At 48.5% G+C, this 20080-nt stretch overlaps 1 protein-coding gene across 1 annotated transcript in view; it reads left to right on the forward strand.

Annotated features, from left to right (window-relative positions):
* Positions 1 to 17679, forward strand: part of LOC126252166 (facilitated trehalose transporter Tret1-like) — a gene marked incomplete at its 5' end in the record, with an annotated part of 60427 nt that extends 42748 nt beyond the window's left edge. Inside the window, 3 exons of the mRNA XM_049953035.1 lie at positions 7716 to 7924; positions 11810 to 12088; positions 16078 to 17679. Coding sequence (XP_049808992.1) covers positions 7716 to 7924; positions 11810 to 12088; positions 16078 to 16917 — 1328 coding nt within the window. The remainder of the gene's footprint in view (positions 1 to 7715; positions 7925 to 11809; positions 12089 to 16077) is intronic.
* Positions 17680 to 20080: the final 2401 nt, after the last annotated feature.

Below are 20080 nucleotides of genomic sequence, written 5' to 3' on the forward strand. Positions count from 1 at the left end.
ACTACGCGGATCGACAGTAATTCTGTAGGAGTACGGCAATGCATAGCCTACCCTTGTCAGTTACTGGAGGCCACTTTGAATAGGATCTACGGAATATATGAACTAACGATAATTTTGTCTTTCTGAAAGCTCGTCCAGTATGAAGAAGTCGACATCACAGAGAGAAATGCAATGTCCATGATCCTATTCTACAAATACTACAGAGCTTCCGGAACTGAATGTCGAGATAATTAGTCCTCTTATTCGGTTGACTCTACATCATGTTGTTGCGCGTTTCGAGATGGAAAGCGTCAGATTCTACCAACTGCACGTTGTAACACTGCGACTCTTTTATTGCTGTCCAGCTACGTACATAATTCACATTGCTGCAACATTTCGCCAGAACACCTAGGTAAGGCCGGCCGGTGTGGCCGAGTGGTTCTAGGCGCTTCAGTCCGGAACCGCGCGACTGCTACGGTCGTAGGTTCGAATCCTGCCTCGGGCATGGATGTGTGTGATGTCCTTAGGTTAGTTAGGTTTAAGTAGTTCTAAGTTCTAGGGGACTGATGGCCTCAGATGTTAAGTCCCATAGTGTTCAGAGCCATTTTTGAACTGTGGGGATTTTGCTAGACGATCAGTTTCCTTTTGCTTAAAATGAATATACCGCAGAAGGTATCGAGATTAAATCAGGTTGCCATATGTTCTCGTACGTAATGCTGTCAATATACACTCCTGGAAATGGAAAAAAGAACACATTGACACCGGTGTGTCAGACCCACCATACTTGCTCCGGACACTGCGAGAGGGCTGTACAAGCAATGATCACACGCACGGCACAGCGGACACACCAGGAACCACGGTGTTGGCCGTCGAATGGCGCTAGCTGCGCAGCATTTGTGCACCGCCGCCGTCAGTGTCAGCCAGTTTGCCGTGGCATACGGAGCTCCATCGCAAACACTTGTAGCATGCCGCGACAGCGTGGACGTGAACCGTATGTGCAGTTGACGGACTTTGAGCGAGGGCGTATAGTGGGCATGCGGGAGGCCGGGTGGACGTACCGCCGAATTGCTCAACACGTGGGGCGTGAGGTCTCCACAGTACATCGATGTTGTCGCCAGTGGTCGGCGGAAGGTGCACGTGCCCGTCGACCTGGGACCGGACCGCAGCGACGCACGGATGCACGCCAAGACCGTAGGATCCTACGCAGTGCCGTAGGGGACCGCACCGCCACTTCCCAGCAAATTAGGGACACTGTTGCTCCTGGGGTATCGGCGAGGACCATTCGCAACCGTCTCCATGAAGCTGGGCTACGGTCCCGCACACCGTTAGGCCGTCTTCCACTCACGCCCCAACATCGTGCAGCCCGCCTCCAGTGGTGTCGCGACAGGCGTGAATGGAGGGACGAATGGAGACGTGTCGTCTTCAGCGATGAGAGTCGCTTCTGCCTTGGTGCCAATGATGGTCGTATGCGTGTTTGGCGCCGTGCAGGTGAGCGCCACAATCAGGACTGCATACGACCGAGGCACACAGGGCCAACACCCGGCATCATGGTGTGGGGAGCGATCTCCTACACTGGCCGTACACCACTGGTGATCGTCGAGGGGACACTGAATAGTGCACGGTACATCCAAACCGTCATCGAACCCATCGTTCTACCATTCCTAGACCGGCAAGGGAACTTGCTGTTCCAACAGGACAATGCACGTCCGCATGTATCCCGTGCCACCCAACGTGCTCTAGAAGGTGTAAGTCAACTACCCTGGCCAGCAAGATCTCCGGATCTGTCCCCCATTGAGCATGTTTGGGACTGGATGAAGCGTTGTCTCACGCGGTCTGCACGTCCAGCACGAACGCTGGTCCAACTGAGGCGCCAGGTGGAAATGGCATGGCAAGCCGTTCCACAGGACTACATCCAGCATCTCTACGATCGTCTCCATGGGAGAATAGCAGCCTGCATTGCTGCGAAAGGTGGATATACACTGTACTAGTGCCGACATTGTGCATGCTCTAGGCCGGCCGCGGTGGTCTCGCGGTTCTAGGCGCGCAGTCCGGAACCGTGCGACTGCTACGGTCGCAGGTTCGAATCCTGCCTCGGGCATGGATGTGTGTGATGTCCTTAGGTTAGTTAGGTTTAAGTAGTTCTAAGTTCTAGGGGACTAATGACCACAGCAGTTGAGTCCCATAGTGCTCAGAGCCATTTGAACCATTTGAACCATTGTGCATGCTCTGTTGCCTGTGTCTATGTGCCTGTGGTTCTGTCAGTGTGATCATGTGATGTATCTGACCCCAGGAATGTGTCAATAAAGTTTCCCCTTCCTGGGACAATGAATTCACGGTGTTCTTATTTCAATTTCCAGGAGTGTATTTCAAATTCTTTCTTTTATTCGCTACAGCATGTGTTCCGTTCAATAACCTAAGTAGGGATTGATTATCAATGTTAATTCTCTCCTATGTTGACGAGGACCATGAAGCAAATAGCTTCCTAGTCTAAGAATGCAAGCTTTACGGCGAATTTCCATGCAGGAATATTCTTGGTTTACCAGCCAAATAACAGTGTCGTTTGGAAGATATTTTCTACTCGTTATCTTCAGACGAAGAACTTGCCAAAATGTTGTTTCAGAAGGATACCGCTAATTGATTGATAACCCCAGAAGATTTCATCGGCATTTGTAAGTTTTCTGTGATCATCTGCGGTTTTCGGAAATGAACATGGACAACCAGTACATAGTTTCTTTATGAAGCCCTCGGCAGAATCATTCCCGATTCTCGTTCAACACAAGCGTGCGCGGTTTACACAATTTCCTGCCCGCCTAACACTTACTGCGAAATTCCATGCTCTTAAGAAACTTCATGTCATTAGTCACTTTTTCCACGCAAGATGTGAGTCGTGTTTCGAAAGTGTAGGTATTGAACAAACAGTTATGATAAATTCCGCCTCTCCCTTATACTGCGAAGAGTTTTGCAGATTAACAGACGACAGAGACATTCAATGGGATAGCTAGAAGGGCAAGTTGAAAAGAATCGTCACTAATTTTTTATGCGTAAACTTTTACAGGTTTTTAAAGAAAACAAACTGTAGTAACATCCTACATCTTCATGTCTACATATTTATTTCTGACAGTGATCCTGGCGACTAACGCTTTTCTCCCAGCGAAATACCAGCTTGTTGATACCGTCACTATAGTATGTTTGATTTCGTTGACGGAGCCACAGCCTTACCTCTGCTTGCATCGCTCCGTCACTATCAAAATGAGATCCTCGAAGGTCTTCTTTAACTTCTGGAAACAGGTGAAGATCGCGTGGCGCCAAGTAGGGACTGTGTTGGGGATCATCGATGACAGTAAACACAAGGCGTGGGTTGTCGCGCGGGTCGCAGCACTCATGTGTGATCTGGCATTATCATGCTGAAAGAGAGGGTGCCACATTTGTGGAAGAGCTCTTAGAATTCGAAAATCGATTAAGCTAGCTGTTTCTCATCCACGATTAATTAAGTTACACAATTCGGAACTCTCTAGCGGCAGTGGAATGCAGATATGTAGATATGAAGAATAAGCTTGTAGAATGTTAACAACGTTTGTTCAATTTAAGAATTTTCGTATAAGAATTTCGGATGCATTACTTTTCAGCATGCCCTCGTAGAAAATGTTCGCCGACAACTAGCGACATGAGAAATATTTTCGTAAACAAAGGCAATTACCTAGTGGTTGACGTCAGTTTGGGCAAACAGACAAATAATAAACCGTTGGATAGTGTACTCAAGCAGATGGAAGATGCTTAACCTGTTCAAGACAGAATAATTTATACATCTCATTTCCGTAGAAATTCGTAGTAAGACATTTTTTAGAATGTTTCTCCAATTTTTACAATGATATAATTATTTTATGTGGGATTTGTGTGTCCTACTGTACTCGTGGTGGAATGAATTAAGGAAATAATTTGATGAGGGTAGCGAGTGGGAACGATGCAAGTAAATGAATAATCAATAATATGCGGTGTTTCAAAAAGATACCCAGTATGCCATAATACTATATCTTCTGTGCAAAGACAAAAATCTGTGGTAAATTTTAACTTATAGGTAGGGCTGTAAAGTTTTTTATTTAAAAAGAACTGTCTGATTTTAGGAGCGTTCATGTTTTACATGCATGCACATACAGTCTTGCGGAATATTACGCTTAGGATCAAATATTTCGTTTATCTTTCATAAATGCTCAATGTATCCTCCAACTGACGAACAAAAAACATCCAAACGGCAGTGAAACTCATCACATACTTTTGCCAACATGTCTGGAGTTCTTGCATTCGTTGGTGTGGTATGCAGCTTCGTGGTTCATCAAATCTCTTCGAGGAGAGAGGGGGGGGGGGAGGGAGGGGAAGGGCAGGGGCACATAGATGGAGTCTCTCACAAACTCTCACAAAAGAATCTCATGCCGTGAGATCTGGTGGCCTGAACGGAGTCTTCATCCACGTGGTTTGTGTTCAACAATGGTTGCTGGTTGCCTTTAAGGAACAAGTTTATAATCGAGCATATTCCGGACATAATTGACGAGTGCCATGTCAGGTAAATACGTAATCCGGGAAAGGTGTGGTACCTGTCGTTGTTCGAAGAACACTTGCACATTCCTCTCATGAATGGAATTGACCTGCTCAAATATGACACGAGGAGCAGTACCACGAGCACTGAAACGTATCTGATACAGCTGTTGGCCGGCCGCTGGGGACGAGCGGTTCTAGGCGCTTCAGTCCGGAACCGCGCTGCTGCTACGGTCGCAGGTTCGAATCCTGCCTCGGGCATGGATGTGTGTGATGTCCTTAGGTTAGTTAGGTTTAAGTAGTTATAAGTTCTAGGGGACTGATGACTTCAGATGTTAAGCCCCATAGTGCTCAGAGCCATTTGAACCATTTGATACAGCTGTTGCTGTTGAGGCTGGCCTCAGTATGTAGTGGCTTAAGCTGGATCTTATATCAGGGTGGTGCCCATCGTCGCGTTTAACGTTTGTCTGTTATTCTAGTCAACAGTCCAGATAGACTGTGATTATTACGGCTACGTCTACGCTGGCAACGCTGCTGTACTCGTTCTAAGACAACGCAGTTTGGCACTCAATTCCCCAATGACAGCATTTTATGCTTACACTGCAGTCTTAAGTAATTTTTAGTTTCGAGGCAGTTGATGCCAATGAAGTGGCATTTCTGTCACCAGTGCCCATAGCACATCGATCCGTGCACGGTTGCTGAATTCTTTAGAATCGCGTCAGCACTCTGTGTAGAGCTACATGGACAGAACATGGGTTTAATGTCCCATTGACGATAAGGTCGATATGGTCGGAGCACAAACTCGTATTTGGGGAAGTAAACTGACTGTGTCCCTCTCAAAGGAGCCATCCCACCATTTTCATCAAGGAATTTAAAGGCATTGCGGATAATCTAAATGTGAATGGCTGAACACGAGTTCGGTTTCCTTTGACCATACTGGCTGGATTGCAATCGCCCCGGATTGTATAAATCGTTAACGACATCCTGAGCGATTTTTCAGGTTGGTGGGAACGTAGGATGCAAGCTCCGCGTACCGGAACCAATACACCGACAGCCGGGAGGAGAGCAATGGTGCGCTTTCCTGACGCTGTGTTAGCGCTACGCAGGCTCTTACTGGCACTGCACGGCACGTCAGTTACTTACAAGGGAACCTCCCCATCGCACCCCCCTCAGATTTAGTTATAAGTGGGCAGAGTGGATAGGCCTTGAAAAACTGAACACAGATCAATCGAGAAAACAGGAAGAAGTTGTGTGGAACTACGAAAAAAATTAGCAAAATATACGAACTGAGTAGTCCACGTGCAACATATGCAACTTCAAGGATGATGTGCAGTCAGGAGTGCCGTGGTCCTGTAGTTAGCGTGAGCAGCTGTGGAGTGAGAAGTCCTTGGTTCAAGTCTTCCCTCGACTGAAAATTTTAATTTTTTTGTTTTCAGACAATTATTATCTGTCCGTCCGATGCGATCACTTTTTTGGGAGTGATAATCACATCCACAAGAAAACCTAAATGGAGCAAGGTAGAAGAATCTTTTTACCCATTCGCCAAGTGTACAAGTTAGGTGGGTCGACAACATATTCCGGTCATGTGACGCACATGCCGTCACCAGTGTCGTATAGAATATATCAGACGTGTTTTCCTGTGGAGGAATCGGTTGACCTATGACCTTGCGATCAAATGTTTTCAGTTCCCATTGGAGAGGCACGTCCTTTCGTCTACTAATCGCACGGTTTTGCGGTGCGGTCGCAAAACACAGACACTAAAGTTATTACAGTGAACAGAGACGTGAATGAACGAAAGGACAGATCGTAACTTTGCGAAAATAAAGAAAGTAAATTTTTCACTCGGGGGAGGACTTGAACCATGGACCTCTCATTCCGCAGCTGCTCACGTTAACCCCTGGACCACGGCACTCCTGACTGCACATCACCCTTGAAGTTGCGTATGTTGCACGTGGACTACTCAGTTTGTATATTTTGCTTAGTTTTTTCATAGTTCCACACAACTTCTTCCTGTTTTCTCGATTGATCTGTGTTTAGTTTTTCAAGGCCTATCCACTGTTCCAACTTATAGCTAAATCTGAGAGGGGTGCGATGGGGAGGTTCCCTTGTTAGTAACGGCTGTGGTACAAATACTGCATTATCTGATCACCAATGTTGTCAACGGCTGGACACAAGATACTCGTGAGGTGAAGTCGATCGATTTCCACCTGCTTCAGATTATCCAGAATTAGGGGGCCTTCTTTCAGGCAGTTACGAGCAAAATGTTATCATATTTCGTCTTCCTATGTCGTTTTTAGATGCAAGCGATCCTGTTCTACGAGGGGGCGTTCAATAAGTAATGTAACACGTTTGTTTTTCGTCGGGCCAATTTCTGTTGAGAAAACGCAAATTTGTTGCGGAACACGGTGGAATATTCCCACTTAAAGCCCTATAGTTTCATGAAGGCCCGACAGGTGGCGGCACTAAACGAGGTGTGGCTAGAAAAAAACCGGACTAGTACTGGTGAAACAATGAAACGAATGCAATAAGGCTGAAAGTCGCGTGGCCTGTCACGTGACTCTCGCTCCGCCTACTGCTCGAGTTTCATCTGCCTCCTGCACTCAGTCTGCCCGTGGCGTCTGTTTTAAGTAGTTGACGTTTTGTCTGTGCGTCGGAAAATGTTGAGTGTACAGAAAGAACAGCGTGTTAACATCAAATTTTGTTTCAAACTAGGAAAATCTGCAAGTGAAACGTTTGTAATGTTACAACAAGTGCACGGCGATGATTGTTTATCGCGAACACAAGTGTTTGAGTGGTTTAAACGATTTAAAGATGGCCGCGAAGACACCAGTGATGACACTCGCACTGGCAGACCATTGTCAACAAAAACTGATGCAAACATTGAAAAAATCGGTAAACTTGTTCGACACTTTCCTTGTCAACTCCTGTTAACTCAGACACTGCTCTGATTGTTAAACGGCGATCTTGTCGAACAAGTTTACCGATGTTGCACCACTTACTGAACCCACGTCGTATACATTAATTCAGCACGCGCATGATTCTGTAGCTGCCTGCCTTGCCGGCTGACCACATTCCTCATCCCAACCCACCCTTGTCGGGATACTGGGTTCCTTGACGTTGAAGGACTGTACTGGCGAGTGCTTTTACGTTGCTGCTCAGTCAGGAGGCTCCCCCCGCTTACGCACGCCTCCCCCGTGTGTGCGCAGCCAGCATCCACTCTGCGGCGACGCCGCTGGGCGCGCTGTCCTCCAGCTGGTTCTCGGAGCGGCTGGGCCGGCGCGCCACGCTGCAGCTGACGGTGCTGCCCAACGTGCTGGGCTGGCTGCTGCTCGCGCTCGCCAGGGACCATGCCGTGCTGCTCGCCGGCCGCGCCGTCTGCGGATTCGCCGTCGGGCTCGCCGTGCCGCCTACGCAGGTGAGTGCCTCGCAGCACTTTCAGCAAGCAAGCCACCTATTAAACTCCGCCAGACCTAAAAAAACACGAGGCCACCATTACAGAGTGGAACAACCTTCATTCTCCTACATTCCGAAGATCATTTATAATCCATATCCTATACTAAATAGCGCTGCATGCTTCCATAGTTGAAGTCCCTTGGACCTGCAGGTGTTGGACAAAAATATGGTAACACTGTTGCATGCTTGAACATACGTGCTGATGCTAGCCAAGCCTGCAGTTTGCGCTGTTGTTTTGACAACGAACGGCACCTGGGCAATGTCCTCATTGGGCTCCAAGTTTCCGTCGTGGTCAGAATTTCAACATGGGAAAGTTGTTGGCGCTCGTGCACTGGGTGCTTCCGTAACTAAGGTAGTCGAAATGTTTGGTGTTTCAAGAGAGGTCTCATCGAAGACTCATATGGGGAAAGCGGAAAAACATCATCCGCTAAGTCACAACTCTCTTGAAATATGTGCTGAGTGACCGTGTCGGATGATCCGTGAAAAATATTATGAGGAAAGGCCCCACAGAACTTAATGGCGCTCTCGCGAACTCTGTCAGCACCAAAACAACAGGAAGGGGCTACATAAGCAGAGAACTACAGGGCAGGCTGTAATTCCAAACACACTCATCAGTGATGCAAATGCCCCTAACAGGAAAACGTGCTGCGGAATCAATAATATGTGGACTATGGAGCAACTGAAGAAAGTCATTTGGTTAGACAAGTCTTGTTTCACACTGTTTTCAATTTCTAGCCGAGTTTACATCCTAAGAGTGAAACGTGCTGTGAGGTTTGTCGATGGTTTGGGAAGTCATATCGTGATGTTCCATGGGTCCCTTGGATGTTCTGCAAGGTGCTTTATTGCTAAGTATTATGTCACCACTTGGGCTAATCAAGTCCATTGCATAGGACAATGTTCCCCAGCTGTGATGCTGTGTTCCAAGACAATAGGAGACCTGTTCACACAGGTTCGCATCGTCATGGGTCTGGTTTTGCGAGCACGAGGATAAATTGCCGTATCTCCCTACGCATCATAATCACCAGATCTCAATATTACTCTACCTTGTGGTCAACTTTGGAGAGAGGGGTATGTGATCTCTATCCAGCACGATCATCGTTACCTGAATTTGCCACTATTTCCTTGGAAGAGTAGTATAATATTCTTTTCAAAAACATGTAGGACCTGTATTTATCCTTTCCGAGACGAATGCAACGTGTCTTCAATGCTAACGGCTTTCCTATACCGTAATTGGCATAGTAATGTGTCGTATTTTCGGTGTTTCCATATTTTTGTCCACCCCTCTGTTTGTAGGAAGATTATATGGTGATGTAGCATCAAACCTTTGTCCTCAAGCATCATGGAAAGATGTATGAACTTCAAACGTAAAACCGGAGTTTCTTCCGGCGGATAAAATGTTCAAGTAACTTCTGGGAATGCAGCCGGACAACGTCATCGAGAACCACCGATATCTCGGCAGGAGCACACCCTGTCGTTTTCAAGATAAAACTGCAAGAAGTAAGCGCTGTGCAGCAAATTTTAAAACTTTGGGCCCGCATCTCGTGGTCGTGCGGTAGCGTTCTCGCTTCCCACGCCCGGGTTCCCGGGTTCGATTCCCGGCGGGGTCAGAGATTTTCTCTGCCTCGTGATGGCTGGGTGTTGTGTGCTGTCCTTAGGTTAGTTAGGTTTAAGTAGTTCTAAGTTCTAGGGGACTTATGACCACAGCAGTTGAGTCCCATAGTGCTCAGAGCCATTTGAACCATTTGAGCCAAAACTTTGGTTTGGAGAGCAGTTCCGGAGAACTAGCGCCCGCGCGCGCTCACACACACACACACACACACAAACACAAGCGCGCGCGCACACACACACACACACACACACACACACACACACACACACACACACACACACACACACCGTAAACACTAGCGCCAACACACAGCCACAGATAACCGACGTCGGAAGGTATCGACTGAAAATATTAAAAACCAACGTGTGAGGTAGTATTAACTCCGTTCCTCTGCTTTTTCACAAGGGAGAGAGCAAGAACCCATGCAGAATTTAAACAAAAACTTCCATCTCTATTTTTAAAATTTCTTACTAATTTAATTCCTTGTAGTCGTGGCACGTCATGTATTGGACAGACTATGAGGACAGTGGAGGATCATTGTACTAGCGATAAGCATCACAACACGCTTACAGCAACGATCAAATCCGCTATTGCAGCACTGTCTTGGCATTAGTCATCCTATGGAGCATAACAACACAGAGATTCTGGTATGCACTTCTACGTATTGGGATAGTGTTATTAAGGAAGCAGTTAAAATTAAATTAGCAAGTAGCCTTGTTAATAAACATGAAGGGAGCTTTTTGTTTAAATTCTGCGTGGAATTCTGCTGTCTTCCTTGCAAAAAACCGAGGGGTAGAGTTCACTAACAATAACTTCTGTCGTTGGTTGTCTTTGTTTGGTGAGGGTGCTAATGTTTACAATGTGTGTGTGTGTGTGTGTGTGTGTTACCTTTTCAGAATTACTTTGGAAACTGAGGTCTTAAGTTCCCTTGCACAGCGCTTATTTTTTGCAGTTTTGCGTTGACGATGACAGAGTGTACACCTGTCGAAATGTTGGCGGTTGCCGACGACGACACCCAGTTGCATTCCCGTAAGTTATTTGAATTCAAATGTAAGTCGCCATCGTAATAACTATAAGGACCCTACTATATCATTTCCAAGCTGTGAACTACCCAGGAAGATTTACTGCCGCCAAATTGTTACCGGAACACGCCAAACCGGAACTAGGGCGACGCGACAGAATTGATGTGTCGTCCATAGAGCTAGTGTATAGAGCACATCGTTCATAACTGCTCCGAGAGATGATATCTTTGGAAATGTAACTACAGCTAAAGCTCTTTACTGGACGTGTAACATTAAAGAGACTTGCTTATGTGCAATGCATTTAAGAAAAAGAAAGGGTCGCACCATTAAGGAATTTACAATTTCAGAAAAGTTCGATGATTTAATCAACAGAAAGAGCTACACAAATTGAGCAAGTCAATAATGTGCTGGGCCACCTTATGCAAGCATTATTGTGAAGATGGTTCGATGAGCCTTCTGTCAGGCACTTAAGTGTTACTTGCAGAGTATCCCTGGAGATGTAGATTAGGCGTGGTATCGATTGATCGAGTTGTCGGATGTCCTCCAGAGAGATATCTTGCCAAATTCTGGCCAGTTGGCGCGGTAGATCCGGCACCTTGCTGGCCAAGGGAGGGGTTGGCAAGCGCGAAGACAAGCAGTAGGAACTCTCGCCATCCACAGACTGGCATTATCCTACTGAAGTGTAAGCCCAGGATGGCTTGCCATGAAGAGCAACAAAAGGAGGTATAGAACATTGTTGACTTAGAGCTGTGCTGTAAGTGTGTCGCGGATAACAACCAAACGGGTGCTGCTATGAAAAGAAATGGCACCCGAGACCACCTCTCCTGGTTGTTGGGCCGTATGGCGGGCAACAGTCAGATTGGCATCCGACCGCTGAATGGAGCATCTTCAGACACATCTTCGCCGGTCAGTTCCATTCAGTGAGATTCCAGGCTGAAGACATGTCTCGAGGCGCCTGGTGGTATACCAACCTGATTGTCGCCCTCCATACAGCCCCATAAACAGGAGTGATGTTCTGCGGTGTCATTTCCTTTCATAACAGGACCTGTTTGTTCGTCATCCATGGTACGTTGCAGGTACAAGTTGAATCCTTTAGAAAGCACGCATTACATTCACACAATGAGGTAAAGGCCTTTTTATCTTTCCTGGCCTCCGTCGAGAATAAGCCTCTACAGTAGGTATCGACTGTGGACTTGATCTAGTGGTGCGTGTGCAGGTGTACCTGGGCGAGACGTCGGAGCCGCGGGTGCGCGGCATGCTGGCGGGGTCGCCGATGGTGAGCTACTCGCTGGCGATCCTGGTGGTGTACACGCTGGGCAGCTGGCTGGAGTGGCACACGGTGGCCTGGATCAACACGGCGCTGCCGCTGGCCGCGCTCGCCGCCGTCTCGCTGGTGCCCGAGAGCCCCGTCTGGCTGGCGCGCAACGGCCGCCTCGAGCAAGCCCGGCGCGCCCTCACCTGGCTGCGCGGGGGCCGCTGCGCAGACCCCCACGAGGTAAGTGGGTAGCCTAGGCTGGTGCCTGCACACAGTGGCCAGGGTCCGCTTTTGTCCTCATCTTCCTTCCTTTCTTTCCCACCACATATGAGGGGGACGGCAGCGAGTCGCTGATCTTCAGCCTAACTATACAGTCTGGTCACATTAATGCGACCGCTGCCTATGTTCGGCCTCAATGTGAAGTAACCACTCACATACGGCAGGTGGCAGCACTAGCAGTGGAGGGTATATACAGCGTATTAGGGGAAAAAAAGGAAATGAGCATTTGGCGTCATTGGGCAGGAGGCCCCATACGGGGCAGGTCCGGCCGCCTTGCTGCAGGTCTTATTACATTCGACCCCACATTGGGCGACCTGCGCGCCGGATGGGGATGAAATGATGATGAAGACAACACAACACCCAGTCCCCGAGTGGAGAAAATCCCCGACCCAGTCGGGAATCGGGCCCCTTAGGACGGCAGTTCGTCACGCTGACCATTCAGCAATCGGGGCAGACAGCATGCTGGGGGGACATGGGCAAAAGTACAGACGCTGTGATAAGGTGGAAATAGACATCCAAAAGGCATGATGATTGGCTTTCGGGCCAAGGGTGGAAGCTCAGCTTAGTTTGTAAACCGTTAGCGTGCCACTGTGTTTAAAGTACACCATGCGTGCTCCGGCAACTGCGGTGCACCATAGGCTATAGATGAAATGGGTGAACGACGGCTGTTGAGATATCTACAGATGAATGTATATGAAAGGTAGAGCAACTGACCCCCCAGACGAACCAAAGGGCTGCCAACAGTGTCTCATCAAAGACCAACCAGCAAACGTTGCTGCCTGTGCGCCTCCCCTTCGTGCACCTGGTTCATGCCTCAATGGTGACTTGTGTCACCGGCGACGAAAACAGGAATTTTGATACCGATACCGTAACTGGGCGTCCACTGAGTGGTAATCAGGTTTTACGCACCATCGAATGGATGGCCGTTCGCCTGTATGGCCCTGGAACAATCGTCGGAAGGCTCCAGGCAGCAAGAGAAACCATTATGGCCTAAGAATGTTTTTGTGCCCTTTCTGTGTGTCGTTCCGGAAGGCACAGTGGAACAACACAAGTACGCATCTATCCTCGGTATGATGGCATATACCAGCAGGACAATGCGTCATATCACACAGCTCGCAGTAACATGTGTGGTATGAAGAACACCAGGATGAGTTTACCGTACTCCCATGACCACCATACTCCTCGTATTTAAACCGAATCGAGAATCTGTGGGACCAGCTCGATCCGACTGCACGCGCTGCGGATCATCAACCGAGAAACCTAGATCTTCTGGATACAACACTGAATTCGGCATGGCTTCACATCCCTGTATGTATCTTCCAGAGTATAGTTCACGCTCTTCCTGCGCGACCGCCCTTAAAATATTCGTTATTCAGTCTTTCGACAGGTTACAGGTGTCTGGATCGTAAATAAGTTCATTACCTGCTTATCAGTGAACATATGTGGACTTAGAGTAAAGAAGAGAAGGAAATAAAAAATAATCCTTCTCTCTTTCCCACAGTTTATCTTATCGTACCGTGTGCACGGTTTTCATTTTTCCAAATTTTATTTTACTGAACTTTTGTGATCGGATGCCCTTCTTGTCGCCAGAGCCGTCAGTAAACCTAATGGAGGAAAGTCATGTGTGTTGGGTGACATATGTCTGAGAATATTGTAAACTTTCATCAGTGCCTTGGAGTATTTTGAACTCTTTGTGTTCGTGCCTTCTCATGTGCAAATTGGGACCAGCCCAGCGTGTGCCTAACGAGTCAGGAAACCTTCGAAAACCACACTCAGGCTCGCCCGTGTACCTTACCAAAGTCGTTAGTCTGCTACGCGTATTCTATCCAGGTCTGGGTTGCCTTCCTGTGTAGCAAGCTAGCACGTTGCGTTTTAAGCTGAGCGAACAAGTCAGTGAAAAATAATCCCTGTGAAAAAAGTAAAATACAAGTTTACTCAGAATTTAAAAAAAAGGCAGTAACCAAAATAAAGGAAGTTTCCTTGAATTCGCACTTGAGAAATTAAATCTGCTTGCGGGTAACATTCTGTAACGTGTTGCTCCATCCCGCGCATTGTAAAATGCTTAGATTCACCTCGGCATAATGTCCACATTCTGTGCCAAGCGCTGCTCCGTACATGTGTCCCACTCTTCGACTGCAACCCTCGTGAGGTCATCCATTGTGTTGGGAGGTTTCCTGCGACGAGGCTCCCCAAGTTTCGGGTAGTCTCAGACATGTTCAGTCGGGTTCATCTCAGCAGAAGCCGCACGCAGATTTCTGAAACATGGTCGCTGAACGGTCGTGTAAAATTTGCATCTTCCTAGATTCCGAAATCCGCTGGTGAATATGCGGACCAAACTTTATCAGAGAGATTCACTACCTTTAGCAGCGTAACTCGATACTTGAACTCATAATGACCCATACCCTTCAACATGATGGTATCCGATAACCATATTGCCTGGTTACAAGACGTTCAAACGGTGCTGGCTAAATGCGACAAATGAACATAATGTTGGTGACACGAGTCGCGGCATCACTGATCGCTTAAATGCCTTCGCCGCGCGGGATTGGCCGAGCGGTCTTAGGCGCCTGCAGTCATGGACTGTGCGGCTCTTCCCGGCGGAGTTTCGAGTCCTCCCTCGGGCATGGGTTTGTGTGTTTGTCCTTAGGATAATGTAGGTTATGTAGTGTGTAAGCTTAGGGACTGATGACCTTAGCAGTTAAGTCCCATACGATTTCACAAACATTTGAACATTTGAACATTTTAAATGCCTTCGAACCCGACCACACGCAGTTTCTCATAGGCAAAAGGCTTTTAGGATCGATACATAACTAGGGTGGCGCTGGCGCACGAAATGTGTTACCATTTTCAGAATGAGATTTTCACTCTGCACCGGAGTGTGCGCTGATATGAAACTTCCTGGCAGATTAAAACAGTGTGCCGGGCCGAGACTCGAACTCGGGACCTTTGCCTTTCATGGGCAAGAGCTCTACCAACTGAGCTACCCAATCACGACTCACGCCCCGTCCTCACAGCTGTACTTCTGCCAGTACCTCGTCTCCTACCTTTCAAACTTTACAGAAGCTCTCCTGCGAACCTTGCAGTACTAGCACTCGTGAAAGAAAGGATATTGCGGAGACATGGCTTGGGGAGTGTTGTGTAGGCAGAAGAGCCAACACCGTGTTACTAGAGGAGGCCGAAATGCATGCGTTTTAGCTCACGCAGGCTGGCGTGAGGAGGGAAGAACTATACTGACGTGAGGTCTGGAACATGACAAGGAATGAGAATTCAGAAAGCGGACGAAATTAGTTTGATACTTAACTTTAATCCATTAATGGTGAACGTCGCTCTTGACGGTACATGATTCACAATATTATCTGTTCAGATTTTAGTAACTGAATATGGCGCCTTGCTAGGTCGTAGCAAATGACGTAGCTGAAGGCTATGCTAAACTGTCGTCTCTGCAAATGAGAGAGTATGTAGACAGTGAATCATCGCTAGCAAATTCGGCTGTACAACTAAGGCGAGTGCTAGGGAGTCTCTCTAGACTGGACCTGCCGTGTGGCGGCGCTCGGTCTGCAATCACTGATAGTGGCGACATGCGGGTCCGACGTATACCACGGAACGCCGCCGATTTTAAAGGCTACCACCTAACAAGTGTAGTGTCTGGCGGTGACACCACAGGTAGCTCAGTTGGTAGAGCACTTGCCCGCGAAAGGCAAAGGTCCCGAGTTCGAGTCTCGGTCCGGCACACTGTTTTAATCTGCAAGGAAGTTTGATATCAGCGCACACTCCGCTGCAGAGTGAAAATCTCATTCTGAAAATGGTAACACATTTCGTGCGCCACCCTGTAGCTTGTAATCGTTAACACAGCACTCAACAGCACTGTCTGGTAAATTGAAAATAGACACTTTTGGCGAGTTAGCTGAAGGTCTCCTCTTAAGCAGTGTCAACAGGACAGTTGTGTGCAGGTGGAGGGGGAGCTGCAGGAGATGGTGTCGCGCATGCACGCCGAGCAGGCGTCGCTGGCGGCGGAGGCGCGCTCGGGCAAGGCGCGGCCGTCGCTGCTGCAGACGTTTCTGCAGCCGCGCGTCTACCGGCCGGTGCTGATCGTCAACCTGGTGAACATGACGCAGATCTTCTCGGGCACGTTCATGCTCATCTTCTACTCGGTGGACCTGATCCGCGAGGCGGACGAGGCGGGCGAGGTGGGCGTGGGCGGCGAGTTCGGCGCGGCGGTGCTGACGGCGGCCGTGCGGCTGGCCGTGGCGGTGCTGGCGTGCGCGCTGCTGCTGTGGCTGGGGCGGCGCCCCATGGCCGTGGGCGCGGGCGCCGCCACCGCCGCCGCCGCCTGCGCCGTGGCCGCCGTCTGCCGGCTGCGCGAGGCGCGGCCCCCGGGCCGGCCCGCCGCCCCCGGCGAGGCCCCCGCGCTCGTCGCCTGCCTGCTCCTCTACATCGCCGCCAACACGGCCGGCTTCTTCGTGCTGCCCATCGTCGCGACGGGCGAGCTGCTGCCGGCGCGCGTGCGCGGCATCGCCGGCGGCTACATCTACTTCTTCTTCAACCTGGTGCTCTTCGCCGTCGCCAAGCTCTTCCCGCTGGCCGTGCGCGCCGTCGGCGTCTCCGGCGTCTTCTGGGCCTTCGGCGCCTTCTCGCTGCTGGGCACCGTCCTCATGTACCTCGCAGTGCCCGAGACCAAGGGCCGCACGCTCAACGAAGTCGAGGACTACTTCGACGGCGAGAACGCGCTCTGGGTGACCAGGAGGAAGGGCAGCGAGTTCTCGAATCGCCGGGCCGCCCACAAAGCTTGAGGGCTTACGAAAACTGTGCGGTGAAGCAAAGGAGTTAGCAGTCACGTGCAGTGATCGGCGTGGAGCAGCAAAGAGCTAAGAGAAATCCAGTGGAGAAACAGTCCGAGTGACAAAATTTTCGAGACCAGTTGTCGACATATTGCCTTTCGTCTTCCACGTCGGGATTCCTGGCCGACGTTTCTTCTACGACTTTCCTGGCTGGGCTTTCGATCCCAGTCCACTGCACGCAATGGAAGGTGAACCTTTGACAGTACCAGCCACTCGTGCTGGGGAAAGTCAGAAAAATCTATTAATCTGATGGAACTGCATTTTTCTGGCGACATATCAATCTTCGATGAGGATAGAATCTGAAGTAATGAATTAAATCCAAGATTTCCTGCTTACTACACAGATGTGCTAACCAGTTACACAAACCTGCCATTATGCGTACCACAGCTCCACAGACAACCATAGTCCACTTCCCTCCCTATCACAAACTTCAATTCAAGGCTTCAGCACATTTTCCCCTTCATAAATCGCCAGTACTGCCGACGTTCAGCGATACTGAAATAGCACTTTTATGTCTTCCTGGAGTGGCAGACATAAGTTGGAATTGATTACGTAGGCTTTCCCTGCGTAATAAGTCTTGAAAGTCTCTTCGGGTTTGCTGTCTGATCCTAAAATCAACTTGACGCGATATTTCGGCGATCCAACTGTTCGCCATTTTCAGGAAAATGCTGCTTATGCTGATGAGTCCCGCTGAGAACTGACGCCAGGTTGCAAATCGACGTCCTATATAGGCCACCATTCAGTACACGGCGCATGCGCCGCCCATCACGGTTGCTGCCCTCCAAGACAGGGAGGTGGCGCCGCCCTTAGTGAAACACTGCTGGCAACAGTATATCGCAATCAAGGCCGCACCGAAGAACGTTCAGTTTTGATGCGAGATAATACATGTTTCCACGTCTTGCTAAGAGGAAACCCATTGTCTCTGTTGATTAAATTATCAGCCAACCTAATTTCAATCGCCTCTTTATAGACACTGTTCCAAAAACCGGAAATGTTGGCAACTACCACAGTTTCATCAAATTTCATACTGTGTCCCTCACTGAGGCAGTGTTCTGCTACTGCCGATTTTTTCGGCTGTTGTAGCCTCGTATGACGGCGATGTTCCACACACCTGTCATGCACTGTGCGAATCGAACGGCGGGTGCATGACAGGTGTGTGGAACATCGCCGTCATACGAGGCTACAACAGCCGAAAAAATCGGCAGTAGCAGAACGCTGCCTCAGTGAGGGACACAGTATGAAATTTGATGAAACTGTGGAAGTTGCCAACATTTCCGGTTTTTGGAACAGTGTCTATAAAGAGGCGATTGAAATTAGGTTGGCTGATAATTTAATCAACAGAGACAGTGGGTTTCCTCTTAGCAAGACGTGGAAACCTGTATTATCTCGCATCAAAACTGAACGTTCTTCGGTGCGGCCTTGATTGCGATATATGGTTGCCAGCAGTGTTTCACTAAGGGCGGGGCCACCTCCCTGTCTTGGAAGGCAGAAACCGTGATGGGCGGCGCATGCGCCGTGTACTGAATGGTGGCCTATATAGAACGTCGATTTGCAGCCTGGCGTCAGTTCTCAGCGGGACTCATCAGCAGAAGCAGCATTTTCCTGAAGATGGCGAACAGTTGGATCGTCGAAATATCGAGTCAAGTTGATTTTAGGATCCGGCAACAAACCCGAAGAGACTTTCAGGAATAAGTTGGAATTTGTATCAGGATAGGATGTGACCGGGGTGTGACGCAAGATCTGGTGGCCGAGGAAAGATTAGTCTCAAAGTAAGGCGCCAGCGATCAGGAGGATTACATATCTTTGTTCTCCACACTGAAGCAGGCACCGTCTATTGATCTCACAGGAAGTAGCTAGGTAATTAAGTTGACAATACAATTCACAAATCCACAGTGCAATCCAAATCGTAACTAAGCTCTAAGCCCAAGGTTGTCATATAACATCTATACAATAACACTTCATATTAACACAGCTAGAGAGAATGGAATTGCATTTCCCTGGAATCGTACGCGTCTCAGCTGTACCTTCCTTAAGGACAGAAGAGCTTAATTGGTTTGTCTTAGGGAGGGCATTGGACTAGGGCGTCCGAGCAGCTGTACGAGTTGCAGGGCCACAGTGGTGTAGTCGTTAGCACATCTGTTCAGGAAGCAGGAGACCCGGTTTCAACTTCCGGTCTTGGCACGAAATTTAATTCATTACTTCAGCTTCTCTCCTTATTTCGGCAAAACTGTTAAACAAAAATCGGCCAAAGATCCCGACACAAGAGCCAACTGGCCATACGTTCCCAGTGAGATTAGCAGATAGCTCTAGTTCCAATACCAGAGTGGCACGTAAAAAGCCAAAGAGCAGCCCAAGAGTAGAGTCAGTGTCAAGGATCAGATATCCTGGCGTAGATACAATTTACCACGACATTCATAGCAATACACCACTAGCTGTAGCCTGTGTGGCCAGTCCGTATATCTGCAGAGCAGCTGCCAGACATATCACCCACTGACGCCGCAGAAGGCCTTGCGGCTCGCGCCTGTAGTGCCTCCGGCTGACTGATAGGAGTGCCAGACGGCCATTCCCTCCCTTCCTCAGACTTACCTGCAGGGTTTTCACATTGCCTCGTATTACAATTTGCCTTCGGTTCCTACTACGTTACTACTCCGCCACTTACAAAAACCATGACTCTACGTTTAGCATTTACACCATTATCCGATCAATACCCAGTAACCTGAAGGCCAGGAGACGAGTTAAATGGCAGAGGAAACATTGTACAAAGACTGAATCAGGAGATACCTGGAAAAGTTATCACAGTGCAAGCAACAGTTCCGTAGAACCTTAGTACAAACTAGTAGGTTCGTTACTCAGTATTATATTTCTTTCGTTCCTGAAGAATAATTTTTGAGTTATTTGTCAAACTGCCTTGAACATGTAGGGTTCTCACTGAAGAGAGATCGAGCTTTTTAGGGTGTAAGGGATTTGTGAAACTCAGTTATTTTGTAGACTGTGATCTGTGCCATCTAGCACTATTATAATACACTTGTATTTTCTGAACACTTACATGATAAAGCTTTAGTGAACGGTGCCTTATGGATTGTGGACTTTTTTTTAATACCAGTGTTATAAGCTT

The sequence above is a fragment of the Schistocerca nitens genome, chromosome 4 (genome assembly GCF_023898315.1).
Source record: "Schistocerca nitens isolate TAMUIC-IGC-003100 chromosome 4, iqSchNite1.1, whole genome shotgun sequence".
NCBI lineage: Eukaryota > Metazoa > Arthropoda > Insecta > Orthoptera > Acrididae > Schistocerca > Schistocerca nitens.